Source organism: Fusarium phalaenopsidis (genome assembly GCF_050370095.1).
Source record: "Fusarium phalaenopsidis strain FUZ10S chromosome Unknown contig_32286, whole genome shotgun sequence".
In the NCBI taxonomy this organism is placed as follows: domain Eukaryota; kingdom Fungi; phylum Ascomycota; class Sordariomycetes; order Hypocreales; family Nectriaceae; genus Fusarium; species Fusarium phalaenopsidis.
The window spans coordinates 713,024-734,662 of record NW_028145413.1 but is presented as its reverse complement, the minus strand read 5'-3'; the positions used below and the strand labels follow the sequence as shown (position 1 = coordinate 734,662).

Genomic DNA, 21,639 nt, shown 5'->3' with positions numbered 1-21,639 from the left:
TGTTTTTCATCTCTTGCTTATTTGTTTTTTTCTTGGAAGTGTAGGGGGACCTTGTAAAAGGGGCGTACCGGTAATATGCTTGGCGCGCGTGGATATGCTTCCGCGTGTGGTGGTGGTGTTGACGCATCAAGGGGTGCAGTCTAGTCGAGGAGGAGATTGGCAAGTAGATACGGAGCGGTAAGATGGGACTTAATTCTTTCAAACTTGACTTTGTTGTCGTTATTGCTGTTGTTGTCTATGAAGACGCTTCCCTCGACGTGTGCTCTAGCAATGGCTCTCCCCATGTGATGACATTCCCCATCGTAATGGGAAAACTGATGACACAGGTCTATTTCTTGGTTGTTTGCTACTCAAGTAGGCCGTTTTCTTCATTCTGGCTATTTCTCTCTGCCAGTTCCCAGAAACACTCGTCACGATAGAAACAATGCTGATACTCAAGAACCTTCCAGGACAAACACACACACAAGCCGACAGCGACTTCACTTCCGCTGGGTATCAATAAATCCTCCTCCTCCGCTCATCGTTCCGTCGTTTTACTTTTCGTTGTTCTTCTCGTCCATGCAGATACACAACGCAGCCATGAGGGCCATGTCGACGTTGGGCGCCACGACGAGGGCGTACGTCTGCTGGCCGAAGAAGATGTCCTTTCCGCTGAGGAGCTTACGGTCGATGCGGGCGACGGCTGTGCCTGTCGTCTTGTCCATGATGTCGGCTGCGTAATCGAGCCAGCCGCCCTTCATCTCGAGGACGTCTTGCTTGCCGTCGGTCGAGGTGAAGGTAGCTGTGGCCTTGGATCCGAGCACTGGAGCTGTCAGTACGAGACACATTGCGCAACAAAAGGGAGCTTACGCTTGAAGCTACTCTTGACCTCCATGAGGACCTGCCCCTGCGGACTCTCGACGTGGAACGTAGTGTGGATGTTGAGCAGCTTCTTGACAATGTCAAAGAGGTGATTGCCCTGCATGTCGTAGACCGACTTGCGTCCCGAGATGCTCAGCATCTTTCCCTCGACCTTGAGGATGGGCTGGCCATTGGCGAGCTTGATGTCGAAGCTGTCGCCCGTCAGGGAGAGCACCTTTTCCTTGAGCACCAGCGTCTCGGTCTGTCGGGCGATGAGGTTGGGGAAGACGCCGACCTGGCGGGGCGCGGGCTGGAGCTGGACGGACATTGTGGGTTTGTGTTTGATGTGCTGACTATGGATAGGACTCGATGGAGAGGAATATAAAGAGGATGACGTCGCAAGCTGTTGGACCGGACCCTTGGGCCCTTTTAAAGGTGGCAGAGAGACCCTTGCGGACAACCAAAAGTCAGTCACATGGAAAACGCCTATCCTCCCTCCCCGCTGGGACGCGCGCTGCGATCAGCCATGGGCAGCTTCTACTGGCCAGGAGCTGCTGCTGCTAACCGTAGGGCTGATCGCAGCAACGTTCCCGATATAGCAACCCACGAATGGATAGGGTGTGGCGCCGGCAAGGCTGATTCCACTTGACCTCTGAAGCAAGGGGGCGGTGGAGGAGCTGAAAGAAACGATGGATCATGGGCTTCAGCAAGCTCAGTCGGACGAGAAAGGGAAAAACGCCTTGCGTGCAGCAATGCTCGTCGCTTGTCGCCGCTCATTCGCCCATCCGTCCTGCCGGTACTTTTCTGCTTCCCTCCTGTCGAACGAGTCTTGGCTCGGTAGCTCAGCTCCGAGAAAAATAGCTCCGCCGGAAGTGATGTTTCGCATTGTCCACCACATTGGGAGGGGATGGGGGGCTGTGTGTGATACACGCTAGCTGCCTAACAAGACATATTTTGTGTGCTGGATGGAGATCTGCAGGGAACTTTGGTGCCGTCGAACACAACGTGATTGTGGCTACTGGCGGCTGAGAGGTGGTCGGTCCTGTACGGAGTACTGAGCTCTCCGATGTGACTTGTGAGGTAACATTGGTTTCGAGAGGGACTGTTGAGCTTATGATGAATGGACTCGAGAGCTGCCCTGTCGGGCTATTAGTATTGCTAGCGCTTAGAAGTTGACCAGGTAGCTCCATGCAGTGGGTAGATCTAAAGTTTGAGACTGACACGACGTTTAAACAACCTTTCGTCACTGACAGCTTGGAGGGCAAGGAGATCGTCTAAGGCAACTGGCGGCCTCCGATTTGCCTCATTATCAGACCAGAATAAACGCGAAAGAATGCCTTGGAACCCGAAAAAGGATAATGATCCCCTAGTCCCGAGACCCTCTCTACGTCATGTCAATCTTAGCTCGTCATGATTCTACCCTACATCGCCGTTCACTTCCCCCGAGTGCGTATGTACTCTGATTGCTCAACCACCTTCATCAAACAATCACGTGATTGGTCTGGTGGTCTAGTGGTATGATTCTCGCTTAGGGCAAACCCGAAAGCAAGCTTGCGAGAGGTCCCGGGTTCAATCCCCGGCCAGACCCTTTCTTTTGCACTTTTTGCCAGTGGCTGGTGGTGATGTTTTGACCTGGTGTTGCTGAATGACAGCATTTCTTTTTGCTTTCCTCAACTTTAGTATGTGTCCGGTCATGAACTGCAGCGTTGGAAGTATATAGAATAACGAGAGCAAAAGGAACAAGAGAACAAGGCACATATCAAAACATGGAACCCACTTCACAAAAAAAACATGTCATTAAAGTCAAATAACGGCAACCTTCTTAAGTCTATCCTTGGTCTATGCACGAATACAAAAACAGATCTCGGGCGCGAGATAATACACAAGACACGCTAATGGGCGTCAAGTCAACCCACGATCCATTTGGGTAATTTACAGAGCAAAGAAAGCGGCAACGATGGCGAGGCCAGCCGCCGAAACCTTGAGGGTAGAAGCACCGTTGACGACGGCGCTGGGGGTCTCGGCGGGAGCAGAGCCAGACTCAGAGCCGGAGCCAGACTCGGAACCAGAACCGGAGCCAGAGCCAGAGCCAGAGCCGGAAGAGCCAGACTCAGAAGAGCCAGAGCCGGAGGAACCAGAGCCAGAACCGGAGCCAGACTCAGAGTCGGAACCAGAACCGGAGCCGGAGCCGGAGCCGGAGCCAGCGGTGGGAGTAGAGTAGACACCAGTTCCAGTGGCAGTCTTGGTAGAGTCGTGGCCAGAGCCAGTGCCAGTAGCGGTGGCAGTGGAGTTGTTGTGGGCAGCGCTGGTGGACTCGGTAGCCTCGGCATCCTCAGTGTCGGTAGCCTTGGAAGAACCGCCAGTGCGGGTCTTGGTGGAGGCCTTGGTGGTGGTCGAGGTCTCCTCCTCCTCGTAGCCCTCGCAAGACAGGTCGAAGAGAGGGTTGGTGGACAGGTCCTTGGTGATGGCGAACTTCATCTTGTTGTCGGGGTTGGAGTCACGGAGAGTGTACCAGAAGGTGGGGGTCTGGTTGAAGAGGCGGCGGCAGCCAACATCGCGCCAGTACTTCTGGGCGTTCTTGACGCTGGGGACAGCCTCATCCCAGTCGGGACCAGTCACGGGCCAACCAGTCTCAGTGACCCAGACGGGCTTGCCGCCAGCGGCAGCAATGGTGGCCTCGTAAGCCTTGTCGAAGAGCTTGCCAGCGTTCTCGATGCTGTTGCCCTTGTCGTTCTCGTAGTAGGGGTACTCATCGACACCGATGAAGTCGATGGCGTCGAGGACGGGCTTGTTAGTGACATTGCCCCAGACGTCCCAGGTGTCGACGTGGCCGAGGGGAACCTTGGCGATGGGGGTGCCCTTGAAGGCGGTGCGGAAGTCATCGATGAAGTCGACGAGGACATCGGGGTCGACACCGACACCACCCTTGTTCTTGACACCAGTGACCGAGTTTCGGTAGAGATCCTCGCTACCGATGGAGACACCGATGATGAGGTCGGTAAGGTCAGAGCCGTACTTGGCAACGGCCTTCTTCAGGGCGCTGATCTCCTTGTCAATGTTATCGGTTCCGGAGGTCCAGACACCGAGGAGGATGGAGGTGTCAGTCTCGATGGCAGCCTCGAAAGCCTCGATGGGGTCATCCTGAGAGTAAGCCTGGATGTTGGTGTAGAGTCGGACGGCGCTGAAGTCACCGGGGGCGCCCTTGAGGCCCTGAGCAGTCTCGAACTCGGCCTTGAAGTCGGCCTTGAACTTTGCGGATCGGTCGGCGAGGGTGGCACCGGAGTTGAAACCAAGGTAGTTCTTGGCCGAGGCGCCAACGGCGAGGGCGCCGGCAGCGATGGTAGCGGAAACCTTCATGATGGCTAAAGTCTATTCGGTTCGACAAGAGAGTGTTGTTTTTCGTTACTTTTCCTGTGAAACCTAACAAGGTCACGCCACGCCTGATCGATCACGTACTAAAAAGAGCGTGGGATATGTGGGAAATAATATTCAAAAAAGCCCTGAGGCGAAAAGAGAGTGACGAGGAATACAGAGAATGTCGATCCCAAAAGAGAAAGGACAGACAAGAAAAAAGGGAATGATGGATGAAAGAAAGGTCTTTTTCGTGATTGAAAGAATGGACGAGCTTCTTGTTTTGGGTCATTCAGGAACGCCATGAAATTAGGGGGAGCGGGCCCTGGCGCCGTCACGTGCATGCACTAAGTTCCCGGTTTTTCAGGGGAAAGAGCTGACGACGCGGCTCCACAGCGATGGAATGATTGGCCCCGGCGCTTAGTCCACTAAGAATAGCAGCTGAGGTCAGTGCTCATTGGCGGCTAACCCCAGCATCTCCTGTCTCGTATCCAGCGCCACCCAAGCCATAGACGGGACGGTAATTTGCGTGTGATCGACGATAAACAATCATGATCGCGGTGAGGAATGGTTATGATACGGTGCAGTACAGTTTCTTGTTTATTCTGGTTAATGTCGATAAAACGCGCTCGATGCATGCTTCCCTCAAGAACTCGCTGAGGATCTGCCACGTCTCGATGCCATGTGTTGTCAAGCCACGTCCAAAACTCGGCAACTGGGCTTTAACGAGGATCAGGGAGGACCAAGCTCATTCACGGGTGGATCTTTATGCAAGGAACAAGTCACCCACAAAGAAAACATAAGCAAAGTCTATTCGTGTACCCAATCTCTAGTGCATTTATAAGCTGGGATCTGGGATGTCTTCTGCAGCTGGGTTCCAATTCCATGGCCAATCTTCATGTTTAGACTGGGCATGCAGGCGAAACCGCGAAACATTCGATGCAACCTCCTGAGTGGTTCAATCAGAGGCCAGGCAGATGCAGGTACCAATTTCGCAATCCTCCTGGATTCACTTCGCTACTCTCTTGTGGAAAGGGATGCCCAGAAACTTCCTTGACGTCAACGAGTGATACGAGAAGATTCCCCGGGAACAAGAAACGACGGTTGACGAGTGGCTGAATGGTGTGTGTGGTCTAAGTGGGCTAAGCTCCCCCTTGGAGTGGAGAGCGGCACGCTTGGCTTGGAAGCCGATCGATCCGTTCTTGAGCTTGCGAGCTTCGGCGTGTCTGGAACGGGCAGAGTCGAGACGGGACGAATGTTGGGTGACCGAGTTTAATCCTGTCTGAGTTGAAGATATTGAGACGATTCTCTTCCCGCGACTCGAGATGAAGCATCAAACATTGGGCAACATACTCGACTCCTTCGCCTGTTCCACTCGAGCTGCCCCTATCTGACCCTCAGCTCACCGTTGAATGCTTGTCAGGAGGTTCCCGCCTCAAGCGCTCCCGACCATGTCTCACCGACCAAAACATGCCTGTTCACCTCCGTCGGCCGACAGTCTCAGCCATGCAAGGTCCAGTCTTTACAAGAAGCATTGCAACAGAAACTCTTTCTTGAATTCGAGGCTGATGGATAAAACAAATTGGTATTTGCACGGATTCCGTTTCCACGCTTAAACTAGACCAACCTACTCCTTGTCATTCATCCCAACCACCGTCACGCATTTACTTCTGCTCCCTGCTGGCCTGAGCTTCAGCGAGGAACACTTCATCCTCGTTAATCTTGTAATTGGCAGACTTGCGAGCCGGGACGCCCTTCTGGAACTATTAAGGTTGTTAGCGGAGATCCTTCTTGACTTGGGCATATCACTCACCATGTAGTCCATCTCACCAAAGGTTCGGCCCTTGGTCTCAAACATGCGGAAGTAGCCCCAAACCAGAGTAAGAGTAGCGAGTCCGGCCCAGAAGAAAGCCTGTGCTGGTGTTAGCGGATGCTGTGGCGAATGTGGTCAAGATGGGTACTCACAGTCTTTCCCTTTGCATTCCACGCTCCGGGGGAGAGCAGCTGCGGCTGGAGGAGTCCTCCGCAGACAATGTTGCCGACGTAGTAGGTTGATCGGGCTAGGACGACGGTCTGGGTTCGCAGGCGGGTTGAGCCAATCTCTGCGACCAAGGTGTAGATGATGGGGCCGACCGACATGGAGTAGGCTGCGAGCCAGACGATGCAGAGCAGGGACTGCGCCCAGGCGAGAGCCGTGGTCTGCTTGGCGAGGGCTAGGAATCCGATGACCCAGAGGATGACGACCAGGGAGGAGAAGCCGGCGAGCCAGATGGTGCGGCGTCCCCATTTGGAGATGTAGAACCAAGAGATGATGGTTCCGACAAAGGCGATACCAGTGCCACCGAGGGCGATACCATACGAAGCATCAGCACCAATACCGGTCTGCTGGAAGAAGAAAGATCCACTGTAGCAGAGAGCGCCGCCGTTAGTGATCTGGGAGAGGAAACCCATGCATGCGATCTCGGTACGTCGAATGTTGCTCCCGCGGAAGCAGTCCCAGTACGTGACGCCAGCCCGCTCCTCGATCTCGAGCTTGTTGGTGTGTACCATCATAGCAACGGTGGCATCAATGTTGATGTCGTGCTCCGGCTCGGAAAGACGCTCGAGAGATCGCTTGGCCTCGTCGAGCTGGTTCGTCCGGACGAGATACCAGGGAGACTCGGGGGCCATCCAGGCGGCGATGAAGAGGGGGACGGGCCACACCCACTGGATGGCAAAGGGGACTCTGTAACTCCACTCGGTAGGGTTGTTGACGAGGCCCTTGAGGACGCCGGCTGAGATGAACTGGCCGATGCACCAGCACAGGTTGACATAGGCAGTGAGATAACCACGGATGGCCAGAGGGGTCACCTCAGCAGCATACGCAGGGCCAGTGGTGGCAAACACGCCCCAGGGGATGTTGCAAAGGAACTGACCTACGAGGAGAACCTCAATATTAGGCGCAAAGAAGACGACAAAGATGAAGGCAGTCAACCAAAACAGGCTCGCCATGAGAACCTTGCGGTGGCCCCATTTGGCAGTCGCCCATCCGTTCAGCAAGGCGCCGATGATGTTGGCAAAGGCGCCGAGACAGTTGAACTTCTGCTGCCAGTTTGCCGAGATCTGGTATCCGTTGTCCTCATCCAGCCAGGCACCGTACTTCTTGCGGAAACTCGGGTAACCGTAGAACGAGCTCAGGAGGGTAACGTCGTAACCCTCCATGATGACGGTGGTCGAGATGACTTGGTCTGTCAGCACAAGCGCCCTCTTTTAGTAGGTAAACTTACGGATGGACCAAAAGGCAGCCCGCTTGTACGTCTTGAGAGCCTGAAAGACGCCAAAGCTGTGCTCCTGGGCCGTGGCCTGGTGGGCCTCGGTATTGAGCGCCTTGTCGTGCAGGTCGACGTCCTTGAGGTGGTCGAGGCCATTGTCAGTGGTCTCGATCTGGAGCTCTGGAGCTCCACCTTGCTTTTCGGTCGCCATGTTCAAGCCTTCCCAGTGAGATGAACAGTTGGATCTCAATGGATGAGAGCTGGAGAGGATAGGGCTGTATCAATTGAGTTTCCCCAGACTGGGGCCGCGGGTAGTTATAATGTCACCCTTGAGCTTGCCTCAAGCTAGGATCCTTCTCCTCATGCTACCTCGACTCTGCAACCTCGCGGCAAACATGATCCTCTCCACTCGACGCCCGGCATATCGAATTGAGCCTATATCCGCAATAGGATCGACGGGCCGTTAAATCGTTCCTCCCCCAGGTTCAAGTTAGTGTTCGAGGCCATCTCACCACCACCCCGCGCCATTGGTGGAAGATCTTGCGGGGGTGATGTTCAAGATGGCCTGGTCTCATCGACTGCGAGTGGACCGCCTAAGATCAAGAAAACGTCTGACCACTCACAGCGAGCGTCCTCCCCCTCAAATCTCTAGAGTTTTGGGGTAAAAGGATTCAACTGCCTAGTTCAGTAGGTGGAGAATCTGGGGTAGGTCTGGGGGATGGTGGTTTGATCCTTGCGGGTGATGCTGGTCTCCCTCGGTGTAGACTCCGCTTTCTCTTAGTCCTGCAGCTGGCTTTTCTGGGGGATTGACGGGAGGATCAGGCAAGCTTTTGTTGGTCTCTGGGGCTAGGTTCGTCGGCAGTCAACTCCGGCTGAGTAGGCTAAGGTGATGCTTGGGGTCATGCATGTGAAGAACTTTTGTCTCTGTTGGCACCCGTATTGCTTGATCACGGGTGAATCTCATCCCATCTTTTTGTCTATTCTGCCGGTATTATATCCTGGGAATGGGTTAAGTGCTTCTCTAAGCGCTGCACGCGACCTTGACCGTGGTTAGAACCTTAAGCTGCATGTGAGGAGCCCCATTGCTCTCTCCAAGCTGTCGTACACTCTTGGGCTATATTCAGCGCTCTCTCAAGGGCTTGTCAGATACTGGATCGCTTCCCCCCCTCGCTTGTGTGAATGTCGGGTCCGCTAGACTGTCCCTCTCTGATATGTCAGTCATCACTAAGGTGTTCTCCCTCTCAACAGTGCTTAGCTACTGCTTACTTTTGCCACAGCCAAAGCTCATATGACCAGAACTTCAATACACCAATTGAAAGATCCATCAAATGGACGATATTGTCAAACGGGCCGTCGGGTTGAAGCCATCAAAGTCGGCCAGAGAGCCTCATCGACAGCTCGACCATCCAAGTTGTCTCCCATAGAGCAAGGTTACATCTCCTCCACACCACCTCCGCATCTGACTTGTATCCTCAAGTTTATCTCCCAGCGCATTTAGGCTAATCCTCAGGCTCATATTCCCCAGCCTATGAGGCGCCAAGATTGGGGGTTAGAAGTCGGCATATCAGATGCTGCTTCGGCTGCTCTCGTCCCGAGGCACTGGATCACCCGGGAGGGCCACATCGGACCATGGCTCGAGGATGTGGTTCGAGAGAGGGCGCTCTTGAGGACCCGACAGGCTGGGATGATGGCTTTCTTGTTGCATTTTGCCTGATTGCAAGCGCTGGTCGGGTCGCGGGTGAGACTACCGACGGTTCATGGCGTTTACATCCGTTGACGGTAGTCGCCTAAGGCGAACGGTCTGATCTTCGTCTTGCAGACAAGTCTTTTAGATCTTGGTCTTTTCTTCATCTGCAACCATCATTACTTTGTCTCTTTTGACTCTCTTCCCGCGTTTTTTTTTCACCTTCCAAGGGCTGGGCTTCAGACGCTCCACGAGCCTTCTTCTCCCTCTTTGCGCCGCCCAGTATCATCGCCCCCCCCCCTTCCCCTTCCCGGTTGTTGCGAACGCGTCCTAGTCCCTGGGCCAGTCCCGCTATCCGTTGGGAGAAATGGATTATGATCGTAGAAGGACGAGGGAAAGACACTTTCAGGCCCCCTTAAAAAGGCAGAGGCGAACCTAGGCCGGCGAGATCGACCTGTAAACTTGGCCGCCGTCGTATGGGTTGTCCAGGCCCCTGGCGTACCGGTTGTCCAAGCCGCCGAAGCCATGGAATAGTTGTCGTTTGGGTTTGGCTACTATTCACGACGAAGCTATAGCTGTCTTGTTAGCCTGAATTCAACCTTTTTTTTTATATGTGTGGGAAGATAGCTCGCCTTGATCTGGGCCTGGGTGCCGAAGGGTCAAGTGAAGTGGTGATCCACGGATGTCGTGCCGCCGAGGTGGCCGTCAGACGATCTTGACTTCGCGCCTGTATGAGTTTTATGATAAAGTCTTGCCCGTAGTCCGAGACTTTGCATGAGTGCAAGGGATCCCTCGGAAACTTAGAAAGACCGTGGCAGTACGTAGCCAGATCAATGATCTGGGGAAAGGGGAGCGTCCCTGTGAGTATCTTGTACACGACACAACCCAGTGACCACATATCTGCTGATACAGAGCACCGCTGATCTGGGATTATGCTAAAGACTTCTGGAGCCGTGTAGCCCAGGGTTCCGCGAGGGATGAAAGCAGATGTGTCCGAGTCCCTCAACCTCCTGCTGATCCCAAAGTCGGCGACCCTGACATACCAGGTCGGAGCCCTGGACACAACCATGATGTTCTAAAAACCAGTCAGAAATGTGGCGAAATTTTCACCGGATAGGCATACCGATGGCTTCAGATCTTGATGAAGAAATCCGCTGTTGTGCATGAATCCGACAGCCTCCAAGACCTGTTCTATGATCTGTCTCCCTTCGAACTCCGATAGAGGTTTATCCTGCAAGTTAGTTTGCGGATCTCCCAGGGGCATAAACTCCATGGCCATGAAGATGCGGCCGTTTAGTTCATACCAAGCCTCCGAGCGCACAAAGCAATGGCGGTACTAATCCTAGTTAGCATCCAAACGCAGGTATACCTATCAGCCAAACCCCAACTGACCTTGGGATGTGAAAACTTAAAGACTGCCTCGAGCTCGCTGATCCAGTCGTTTTCCAGCCTCACTATGATATCTTTGATGATTTCTTTGACAGCCCTGACTCTGTTGTCATTGCCTGTGATGCATCTCTCGAGATGGACCATTCCGTAGCCACCCCGCCCCAGTATTGACTGCCTCTGCCATCGCTCCTCTTTGTGCAAGGGCCGCGAACTTGGAGTCTCCCCAGATTCGTAAACTACATGGCGAGTGCACGAGTCCAAGAAGTCGGCCTCGATTTTGGAGTCCTCGACGAGATCAGGGAGGGATCGGGAAAGCATCCTTCTGGGCTGGCCAGACTTACAACCACCTGGTGGGCGACGTATTCCACATCAAAGGTGGAGCTAATCTGGCCCTGTTGAAGCAAGTGTCAAGATGGCGAATTTGTTGGCCCTCTGAGCTGACATGCGAGAAAGGAAAAAGGAGAGCCCCAGAGAGGCTGTGCTTCTCAAAGCCTCGCGGAAGGGCATTTTCCTGTGAGGTATTTATGCATAAGCGCATTCAGCCCAACTGCGCCTCATCTCTATTCAGTTGGCGCAAAATCAATCTTCATATCTCCAGCAAATAAGACGCTGGAAGGACCTTGGACATTACTGTCCCGCCAAGGTTCTTCACTGCGAAGTGAATACTCAACTGTGTTGACACTTCAACCAATCCATTACCACAACGCCAGGGCTAAGACACAATGCTCTCACCACCCTGCAAGATATGCCTCGACTTTGACGAGAGCCTACTTCAACCTCCCTCAAGAACACGCTGCACCCTTGATGAACTATGCCACTCCGCGCCGGCATGTTCTACCTGCGGCATCATCCTTAGAGCTGTCAAGCATTGCTTTCCAGAGATTCTCTTGGCGACATTTTATTTCGCCCTGTCCTTCTCTCGATTTAACGGTCGTCATCTACAGAATCCTAGCGAGACATTCAGCATAACCGTCTCTGTTGAGGAGGATGTCATTGAGGAGGATCTGCCGGAGGAGTTGGTGGGGCAAACGTTCCGGGATCGTGAGCTTCACATATACACTGCCAAAGGTACGGGACTGCTCAACCGCTTTCCTCAATTTCGGCTCACCAACTATCTCCCAACCTAGGAAAGCCTTGTTCCTGGCCAGTGTTTGAAGAAGGTCTGGCGATTCCTTCTAAGCCCCAGGAGCTTGCAAATCAAGCCAGGAAGTGGATCGACGACAGCGACAAGATGCATACGGGCTGCAGAAGGTCTAAAGAGAGCCTGCTGCCGAGAAGAGTTGTCCAGATTAGCCAAGACCCAGGGACAGCATCATGCAGAGCTCGCCTTTACGAGTCATCGCCCGGCGAACGAGGATCTTATGCTTGCCTCAGTCATTGCTGGGGTAAACACCAGATAATCAGAACGACCAAGAACAATATTAACCGCCATCAGGGAGAAATTCCCTGGGCTGAGCTATCGACTACCTTTAAGGACGCTATCGAATTTTCATTTCGCCTTGGTCTTGAATTCATCTGGATCGATTCTTTGTGTATTATCCAAGATGACACGCCAGACTGGGAGAGAGAGGCCGTCAAGATGGCAGAATACTACGCCAATGCTGATGTTACGTTGGCAGCCACTGCATCACCAGATGGTACGGTAGGCTTCTATCCTCCTCGACCTGCACGAGATGAACCTCTTGATATAAAAGGGGTCGACAAGCAAGGACGACCGTACCATCTCGTTGTGAGGACTCATATGAGGCATCCCTACGAATCTAGCCGCGATGAGACCTTTAACGGAGGCACGTACGAGTTTCCGCTCATGACCCGAGGATGGGTACACCAGGAACATGTCCTCTCCCGGAGATTCCTCCACTTTGGTCCGAGGGAGCTCGTGTGGGAGTGTCAGTCTCTGACAACGTGCCAATGTGGAGGAACACCTGCAAGACCGACCGTTCGCGAGAGGACGACCCAGCTCCTCAGTGTTTCGAAACCTGGCCTGGATCTAGGAGATCCAATGGTCGTGCTCAAATTATGGTATCAGAATCTTAGGAGCATCACGTCCCTGGACCTTACATACATCCAAGACCGACTCCCAGTCATGGCTGGCATCGCGTCGCAGCTCAGCAAAGAGAGAAAAGGGCGCTATCTGGCTGGTCTGTGGGAGGACTCCCTCGTCTCTGACCTTTGCTGGCAGACATTTGGCGACGAGAGGGAGAGGCCAGAGACGCTAAAGAGTGTGCCGACGTGGTCGTGGGGTTCTGTCTCGGGGCCCATCGCCGGCCCGTGGGACCGTGTCCACAGGACGACTTTTACAGCCAAGGTCGTTGACATTGACTGCAAACCTGATGGACCTACATTCCTCGGTCGCCTTGATCACGGAATACTAACCTTGGAGGGCTATGTAGCCCGGGTAAAGATATTTCCTCGTGGAGGACGTGGTCAAGGGTTTCCGAGAATCCAGTTCACAAACGGGGAGTGTCGTTCCTCAAGTCCATACAAGTTCCAGTTCCAACCCGACGTGGAAGACTGGACGATGAAGACTCCGGATTTTCAAGTGCTAGCTGTGGAGATGGGAAAGACTATCGAAGACGGGCAAACCCAGGAGGCAAATTATCTCATCCTGCAGCCCGCCGAAAGAGGCGACGGTTTATTTGAACGGGTTGGAAAGGTTTGGGCAGCAGCAGTAGGAATCGGCTCAAAGGGGACGAGGGACGAGGTAGGCCATGAGATGTCATTCCCTGGCTATTTCGCAGACGAAGCTGTTGTTGAAAAGGTCCGAATATGTTGAATTCGGTAACTTGGAGTTAGTACTCCAATTCTTGTTAAATACGCCTGCCACCTGGAGAGATAGCCTTTTCGCCCTAAACTTTTATTCCCCCCAAAAAAATCCTCAAGAATCCTGAATATGCCTCCCAAGCTCAGCAAAGTCCCCAACATCCTCTCCCGTGAGGTCCCAATCCGGATTATTATACATCGAGTAGCAGTACTTGTAAAAGTCGTCTGGCGGAATGTCCGCCATCATCATGTCTTGCTGCTGGTTGTCTCCCGCGCCCTCGGGCATGGGAACCCAGAGATTGTTGAAGTTGTCCCAGAGATCAGTGTCGAGGAGCATAAAGTCCTCTGGAGAGGTCTGTCCCTGTCCGGGAACTAGGTCAACACCGGCGTTGCCCATGTTGACGAGTTCTGTGCCGTTGACCCCGATACCATTGGTCTGAGTGTCGTGGTGAGCATCGCCGTTGACATCGCCTGTGTGTGCCTGAGGAGAGACGTTGACCACTTGGAGTGACTCAATCTTTTGAGCCATCACCTTCCATAGCTTCTTCACCTCCTGTAGTCTCTCACGAGCATATGTATTGCCATGGTCGGCAAGATACTGCAACTCGCCCAATGCCTCGGTCAGTCCCGGCTTGGGGTTGATCTTTGAGCTCTCGTCGCAAACAGAGTCCAGAATAGCGGCCAGAATCATGACGAAGGCAGCAGAGAACGAGGCCTCAAAGTCATAAAAACCAAAGATTGCTGAAATTGTTAGCACATAAACTTTGTAAGAGGTCGTGACACTCACCGATCATGTTTCGCTTCCTTAGTGTACCGACGACTTTCAGTTGCCGCCTTGCAGCTTCCACGCATGTCCTTGATAGCCTTCCAAGTGGCGAGGCTTGCAGTTGCTCTCCAGTTGGCCCCTGGCCACTGAGGATGAGCTTTGCGGCATGAAGCATGATTGGCCGGATTGTGAGAATTGTTGCCTTAACCTGTTAGAAAGTAGCTTTCTAACCATTTGGTTCTACATACCTGGAAGAGCATCAGATGTAGCGATGCAGTTGTCCGCAGACACTGGTCGCGGCCTAGGTTGTAGACATCGGTAACCGAGTCTGAGGGAATCTCTTGTGATATCCCGTATAGAGACTTGACGATCTCCTGAACGTGAGGGATAAAGGTATTCTCTGATTCGTCTTCTGGATTATAGAGCACTGAACAATGTTAGATACAGTTGGACATATTGGGAAAGGTATTATTTACCAGCCAGGATACGCCCTGTGGCTCTGGCGATCCTAATGTTTGTGCACATAGGTCCAGCAGGAGGAAATCCAGGGGAATCGCTTGGTAGTGAGATGTTGATGGCTTCATCAGCTATGCTGGGAGGGTTTCCTGTTGCTGCAGCCAGACGTCTGAATCATTTGTTAGCCGGGACTCTTCACTCTCATCAATATTCATACCTCTCGTGCATGTAAATAGTCCACCAGAGACGATTCAGATGGACCTTTTCTGACTGCATTAAGTGTCTGGTTCCGCAGACTCTATGATACTTTTGCGCAATAGCTAGTCGCATAGCAGTGCTGATCTAGGACGGGTCAGTTCTCAGTTCTGTAGACAAGAATGAACCGGGGTACTCACATAGAGGTAAGCCTCTTCCTTGCGATTCATATTCACAAGGTAAATCGCAAATAGTGCAAAGATCTCTACCCCGAGCTTTCCAAAGGCACGCATCTCTGTCAGCGTCGGCACGTTCTTGTGCGCATATTCGAACAGCTGAACCCCTGAAAACTCGTCATTGCCCTCGGGATTCGCGTCAAATAGTGTTCCGATGGCGATCATCAGAATCATCTCCAGAACCCACGGCGACTCACGCTGCGCAGGATCGTCTTTGTTCTCGTAAAATACCCACAGGCGGTCTGAGAACTCGCGGGCGTCAATGTGATGCTGTGACTGGCCGATGTAGAATAAGGCCTTTTCCAGTAGCCGCTCTGCCTCTTGCCTCGACGGCAGCTTGGGAAACTCGGTATTTGAAGTTCGCCATGGGGCGCTGTTCCTGGCTACTTCGTGAAGTTGGTTTGCCTCTGGGCTCACCCAGGGCTTGTTTGTGATTTGCTCATACTCGGGACGAGATGACCCAAGTAGATCCTGTACTCTGGAACCAAAGGTGTGACTTGAGCTCAGAGAGGACCCGGCAAGAATGGCTGTTTTTGTATAAGCGATTTGGTCATCATGTTGTGGACAAGTTGACTCACTTGAAGCTGGAGATGTGTGGGTGGCCTCTTTGACCGGGTAGCTAGGTTGAGTCAAAGGCGCTGAGAAGCTGGACGGGCGAATGAAGCTCGGAGACCTTGATGTTCTGTGCTGATCTGTGTGTGGGGAGGAGTGAGACGTCTGTGAGTGCCCATTTGTTTCTCCATTGAGTCCGTTGTGGGTTGGAGCCGGGGTTTCTATAACTGTTAGAGGGTTTTCAATGAACGGCTTAATGAAACATACGGGAAATGCTCGCAGGTAGTCCGGTTGGTATCGTATTACCCTCCTTTTCATATCTTGCTAACTTGCTCTCAAGTTCCTCAATGCGACTGTCAAACCCGATTAGTAATGATCAACATCAACACAACAGTTCATACTTGGCCATATACATGCGCTTGTGTCCATGCTCAGGAACCCTACAGTCCAGCCCTCTCTTGGTGCAGTACTGACAAGGCGTCGTCCCCGAGCACCGAACCTTCTTCTTGCGACAGGTGAGGCATCTGTAAGCACGTTTCATTAGCCTCTCCTCAACGAACTGCATGAAAAAATGTGGAGAAGCGGGCTCTCGTACGCCAATGGTGCCTTTCGGGCATCTTTGCTGTTGGAAGCCGGACGCCTCCGAGCCATGTCTTCGGAGACTGCAGGCATTTGACCTAGAGAGGGGAGACAACAACAAAAAGAGACCGATAAGAGAGAAGAAGACCTAGATCAAACCCTTCTGGAATGCTTCGCCGAAGGTGAGGAACTGATGGGCAGATGCTCCGAAGGGGACGCGGGGATTTCGAGTGATGATGGGTTGTCGCGCCCTCGGGACAAGTTCCGACGTCGCCAGCCCTGCTCCATTTTTTCAGGCCGATCACGTGCCGCTAGAGATACACCATCTCCGTTCACTTGGGATTTCCTTCTTTGAAGTCGGGATAGAACCCGGTTCGAGACCTACAAACTCTATCTAATGATCCACATGGTGGCGATCTTATCTTGTGATTCATTTCAAGGCTGGTTTGACTATTTTCTTCCAGTTGAATACCGGCCTCGAAGCCGATGTATGTGTAGGAGTTATCGTTAGCCGAAGCAAACCACGCTTATGCCGTCAACTGCCGTGAGACTCGACAACAACAACTTTGCGGACAGAGTACAAAACAGGTGATAATTGCGTTTTCTTTACTATACAGCTATAAACATGGTGCTTAGAAAGCAATTATTAGTTTAATGATGCATTGCGTGGCAGAGTGAAATTCTACTGGCTCAACCAGCTCTCGAAGACGAAAAACGGCTGATTGCGACATCGGAGGACTACGCCGAGAGGTCGGAGCCAATACCGAGAAACCGATGTGACGTGCTCACAAAGACAAGGTCAGCAATTACCATGTCAGACAGACAGAAACCCATTTTTTCCTATGTACTTGATCGAAATAAATACATCTAATCAGTGATCACTGATACTGCAATCATACTTCGCTATAAAACAAGAAAGAATAAGCCAATCCTCCCGCTGCCTATTGTTGTTGTACATCTCTCAAAAGGTATCAAACGTCCATCGCACAACTACAAGGCCTTTTTTCACCGAAATTACTCCATACCCTTTTTTACATCCTCGGTTCTCTAGGCTGTTGCATCATAGACGCTGCCATCTTCAACCTGTGTCTCGCCTCAGTCAAGAGCTCCCACTTTGTGTTGGACAAGGCATCGTCGACGACGCTCAGAAGACCAATGATCTTGTTCCGGTTGCCGACCACACCAGCTTGGTTCTGGTGCAGGTGAAAGGCCTTGATTGAATCAATTGTCGGGGGAATCATGATCTGCAGATAAGTCCGGAGGTCCTCGTGGCGATCACGCTTCAGCGCCTCGTAGTCAGGACTCATCGACATGGATGGTTGCTCAGAGTGAGATCCTTGAGGCGTATCGGTACTGGGATTGCTGGCTTGCGTCGTTCCTTGGTTCGACGATGACTGCATGCTTGGCTCCGTGGCCATTTGTGGTACAGCCAGAGTACTAGATGGATAGTGCAGGTTGTCGGGGAACGGCTCGATGTTTCCATCCTGCACATATCCGTAAGCCCACAGCACCAGGGACGCGTAGTATAAAGCCCAGGCACGAATGAGCAGGTTGTCCTGTGCAGCATCGTACTTGGGATAAGGGGATGGGGTGAAAACGGAGGACATGCCACCTGATTCACCCATGGTGCTTCGCCTGGGGGTCTCTTCCTGGAGCAGGATGAGCCTGATCAGCTGCAGGGCATGGTACACGCCACCAATGGCTCCAGGCGAGGCGACCCATTCCTTGATCTTGGCCTCTGTTCTCCTCCAGTCCACGGACGAAACAGTACGGCCAAGGATTTGCGTAACACCGGCGAAGATGCACAGCTCCGGCATGCTGATGTAAACGGTAATGTGGCCCAGGTGGTAGAGGACCGTCCCCAGAGTTTCCATAGCATCACCATCATCGCTTCCGCCTCTACTGCTCAGACCCAATCTCTGCCAGTCAAAGGCCGCATGTCGAACATGAGCAACACCGTCGTCGTAGTCTTTTTTCCACCAATCAAATGCCCGCAACAACTTTGGCCGCCATCGTTCTTGAACACCCGGGATTGTGTCAGTACCGAGAGTACCCCGATCGAGGTCTCGCTGGTGCATCTGCCATGTGACAGAAAGCAATGCAGCAAGAAGGGCCATCCTGCCAAAGGAACTCGTCCGCACTTTCTGGCCGTTAAGAGTCTTTTGGAGCCCATCGAGGAAGGTTATTGGTGTTACACCGTTTGCGTGTAAGCTCGATTCGACACAGCCAATCTCGGACGGTGAGTCGGAAGACCAAAGAGTGTTGTCGCAGGGGAGTGGAAGTTTGATCTCGTGGATCACCAAGGTGGGTGTGTGCCCAAACAAGGCGGCGTGGGTGGCGTCGATGATGAAAGCAGCAAAAGCAGCCCGTCGAGTGGCTTCTTGAGCAATCCAATGATCCCACCACTTTTCAGGCGAGGAATCAAATCCTCTTCGATCAGGTCCAGGGAACAGCCTAGGCTGACCAAGCTTCGGACTGCCCATGGGAGTTTGGACTCGAGAGGTGTAAGAAGACTGCTTGCCGGTCAGGGCGCTTCCTCTGCGCATGAGGGACAGCGTCGTGGGGAAGTAAATGTGAGCACGCTCATGAAGAACCCGTGTTGCGTTCATCTTTTCATACACCTCGAGGATGAGAAGCGTTTGAATGACCCAGAGCTTGGCCGGTGGATGAGAGTCGGCGTGCATAAAGACTTGCCAGCGGAGATTCCACGAGACAAAGGTGGTGAATTTTGAAATTTTGTCCGCGTTCTCTGGCAAGGCAGCCTTCTTCTCAAGCATAGAAGCTCCCATGATCAGAACGGCCAACAAGAGGAAATCGTGGGCCGTCTCCGGTATGAACGTTGGATGGTGCAGGATGGGCAACTGGTCGTGGAAGTTTTCCCAGTACGAGTTGATGTATCGTTGAACGTTGAGATGGCTGAGGACATGGGAGTCAGCGTCGCTGTCGCTGCCGAAAATCTCGTTCTTGATATCCGCGGCCGATCTGTTGCCCTGTGAACCAATCTCGTTGAATCTCTGCATCATGTACTGGAGCAGAGATTGTCGCTTATGCTCCGAAAGCCCAGTCTTTCCGATCTGCGAAATATCCACAATCGGCGTGGCCATGGGCATAGGCTCTGACTGGAACCAGAGGCCATTCATGGGTTCGACATAGGATCCGCCCATCATTCCCGGCTGCGAGTAATCCGGGCATAGTTGACCAAAGTTGTTTGAGTATCCCGCCATCCCAAGGTTGCCGCCAGGTACAAAATTGTAATTCGAAGCCAAGCCCTGGCCGTTGAACAGCCACGAGGTAAACTCGTCGGTGCTGGATGGCGATAGTCCAAAAGGCTGTTCTTCGATGAGTTGCTCGGTGCTCGACGTCGGCATTCCGTTTGCCATGACATAGGACTGGTTCCTCATGCGCTCTGGCCGGCCTGGTAACCCAGGACTGGCCATAGGTATTGACATGTCGGCGCCTGGCATCTGGTCCATCCTGAACGGAACTGTTCCTATAGCTTGTTTTTCCGGTGAAGATTCGCGGCTCTGAAGTTGCCGTTGATCCCCAAAGTAACCAGCGGCCTCACCCGCCTCGTTCTGCTGAGCCGACTCCGGCTGTGCCGAACCTCCTACACCAGCCTTTTGAGAGCTCGGATCGACACCACCTGCGTCCAGTGAGTGTCTGTTCCTGGCAGGCTGCTTTTCATTTGCTGGCGTTTCCCTCGCCTCGTCTTGAGTGTCACTCCAGGCAGATCCATCTTCGCTAAATGAGTACCTCTCAGCGCGTTCCCTCGGCGCCTTTGAAAACTCCCTCTGCGGGCGTTGAGATAACCGGCCATTCCCATACTGCTGCACCTGGCGCTCATGCCTCAGCTTGTGGCGCGCGTAGAGATCCTTCCTGACAAAGGTGAATGAGCAGCCCGGGTAGTCGCAGTAGTAGATCTCCTTGGGTGAATCTAAGACGTGTCAGTAAGGGATCCACCGCACCTCACCGGGGCAGAACCATGACTGACGGTTAAGCTGATGCCTCTGAAGATGCTCCGCTCGCGAGTACGTCCTCCCGCAGCCTTCGTGGTTGCACTGGAACTCCTTGCACGAGGCCTTGCGGCGTTTATGACGCGGGGGTGATGAGGCCATGGTGGCGCGTGACCTTGGTCGGCGGCCAGGGCCCGACGCGCTGCGACGGTCGAGTGAGTCCCTGAAGCCTCTGTAGAGCTGAGGCGAGCAGCGTCTGCGCGTTCTGTATGTGAGCGAGGTCGTCGAGACGTCGTTGAAAGCGGGGGGTTGGCTCTATCCAATCTCAAGACAGATTGAAGATTATGGGGGCAGCCAACCTCGGTCAGCTGACCACTCTCTGCTCACTTTTTGGTTGTGGCCTGTCATCCCCGCGAATTTCCCCGCCTTCTCCAATTTTAGTGGCCGAATGTGGGGATGGCGCCGAGGTGTAGGGTAGGTAACTTGCTTTTGCCGAACGTGCCGGCAGCAATTTGACCAGTCATTCTCCCGAGTCCCCTTGGCACTCATTTCAAGAGACGTCTGTTGGTGGGCTTAATTGAGCCTATAAGTGGCGGCAGTGGTTAAAAAAGCCATGTCGTTAACCGGTCCCAATCAGGTATACAGACGCGGTGGCTGCCTCACATCATGTTGTTTTTACACACGAGTTCCTGTGTCTGTTATAGTCCGTCTCGCGAAGAGAGAGTGTGGCTCAAATTCTTCAACGCCCACGGAACAATCTCCCTTCTGGTAACCAAACCCACACTCGCTTGCACGCAAGTGAGCCACGACCTGACCCTGTAGCGGAGAATCTCAAGAATGCGAGTCAAACTCCGCGACGCTTGTGAAACATACCTTGTCCTGGTTTCAATTCGTCAATTCAGGCCCTAATTGTCCAATCAGGCCACCACGCGCTCTCGTGCTTGGCAGAAGTGCACTATCCGCAACCAAGTGCTTTACTACGGTAGCACAGGAACGGAGAACGGCTTCTTCCGTCTCACAGTGAGGCTGACGATCCTATCTCTGGATAAATTCACAATCTATTACATCGGGAATTTCTCGGGCCTTGTGCTCCGATCCAACAAGGGCAACGAGCAGTGATCGCCTTCTCCCCACAAACAATGCGATGCTATCCAACGCAAAAGAGTCAAGCATTGTAGGCGATGCTGTCTCTAGTCAGTTTCTCTAGTCATGTCCTGCAAGGGTCAGTCACTCTCCCGGGAGGTGATCCTCGCTCGCTTGGAGGACTCAGGGCGATCTACTGTAGACAAGCTGTCAGTGCGCAGGTCCACTCTTGACCAAGTCCGTCAGATGATTATGGATGATTATGAGACAAGGCCCTTTTGCTTCAACTGCCGAACCTGCTAAATTGTCTAGCTGCGGTGCGGGCGTCGCCTGTCCTGTCCCCGCATGATGCCATGCCATTGTGCGTCCCGATTTCCTTCCCGGCCGAGGAGAGACAAAGGCGTCAACTTGTTTGCTTAAAGTTGTTCGAGAAGATTCAAGTTTTTTTCGTTGACTCAGGAAAGGGGCCAAGGTGGAGAAATCTCCGACGGTCGCAAGGAGAAACTTCCCAGAACAGCATCGCGACCCGTCGCGGCGTCTT

At 53.0% G+C, this 21,639-nt stretch overlaps 6 protein-coding genes and 1 non-coding gene across 7 annotated transcripts; 1 reads left to right on the top strand and 6 right to left on the bottom strand.

Annotated features, from left to right (window-relative positions):
* Positions 1-533: 533 nt before the first annotated feature.
* LRP88_02524 (tubby C-terminal-like domain-containing protein) lies at positions 534-1,168 on the bottom strand (the record flags this gene model as incomplete). Its single annotated transcript, XM_083239171.1, has 2 exons — positions 534-802; positions 850-1,168. 2 exons carry the CDS (start codon positions 1,166-1,168, stop codon positions 534-536), a joined length of 588 nt encoding a protein of 195 aa, XP_083104301.1.
* A 1,170-nt stretch (positions 1,169-2,338) lies between these two features.
* On the top strand, positions 2,339-2,428 carry LRP88_02523. The gene has a single exon. It is a non-coding gene; the product is annotated as a tRNA-Pro (tRNA).
* A 344-nt stretch (positions 2,429-2,772) lies between these two features.
* LRP88_02522 (glycoside hydrolase superfamily) lies at positions 2,773-4,197 on the bottom strand (the record flags this gene model as incomplete). Its single annotated transcript, XM_083239170.1, has 1 exon — positions 2,773-4,197. The coding sequence occupies one exon, from the start codon at positions 4,195-4,197 to the stop codon at positions 2,773-2,775; it is 1,425 nt and encodes a 474-aa protein (XP_083104300.1).
* A 1,658-nt stretch (positions 4,198-5,855) lies between these two features.
* Positions 5,856-7,392, bottom strand: LRP88_02521 (general substrate transporter; the record flags this gene model as incomplete). The annotated part of the gene is made up of 3 exons (XM_083239169.1): positions 5,856-5,954; positions 6,005-6,103; positions 6,157-7,392. 3 exons carry the CDS (start codon positions 7,390-7,392, stop codon positions 5,856-5,858), a joined length of 1,434 nt encoding a protein of 477 aa, XP_083104299.1.
* Positions 7,393-7,440: 48 nt separating this feature from the next.
* Positions 7,441-7,653, bottom strand: LRP88_02520 (uncharacterized protein; the record flags this gene model as incomplete). Its single annotated transcript, XM_083239168.1, has 1 exon — positions 7,441-7,653. The coding sequence occupies one exon, from the start codon at positions 7,651-7,653 to the stop codon at positions 7,441-7,443; it is 213 nt and encodes a 70-aa protein (XP_083104298.1).
* A 5,740-nt stretch (positions 7,654-13,393) lies between these two features.
* On the bottom strand, positions 13,394-15,892 carry LRP88_02519 (transcription factor domain-containing protein; the record flags this gene model as incomplete). Its single annotated transcript, XM_083239167.1, has 8 exons — positions 13,394-14,019; positions 14,097-14,190; positions 14,293-14,471; positions 14,521-14,669; positions 14,718-14,842; positions 14,896-15,458; positions 15,751-15,836; positions 15,885-15,892. The coding sequence occupies 8 exons, from the start codon at positions 15,890-15,892 to the stop codon at positions 13,394-13,396; spliced, it is 1,830 nt and encodes a 609-aa protein (XP_083104297.1).
* A 1,201-nt stretch (positions 15,893-17,093) lies between these two features.
* On the bottom strand, positions 17,094-20,177 carry LRP88_02518 (transcription factor domain-containing protein; the record flags this gene model as incomplete). Its single annotated transcript, XM_083239166.1, has 2 exons — positions 17,094-19,996; positions 20,054-20,177. 2 exons carry the CDS (start codon positions 20,175-20,177, stop codon positions 17,094-17,096), a joined length of 3,027 nt encoding a protein of 1,008 aa, XP_083104296.1.
* Between the last annotated feature and the right edge of the window lie 1,462 nt (positions 20,178-21,639).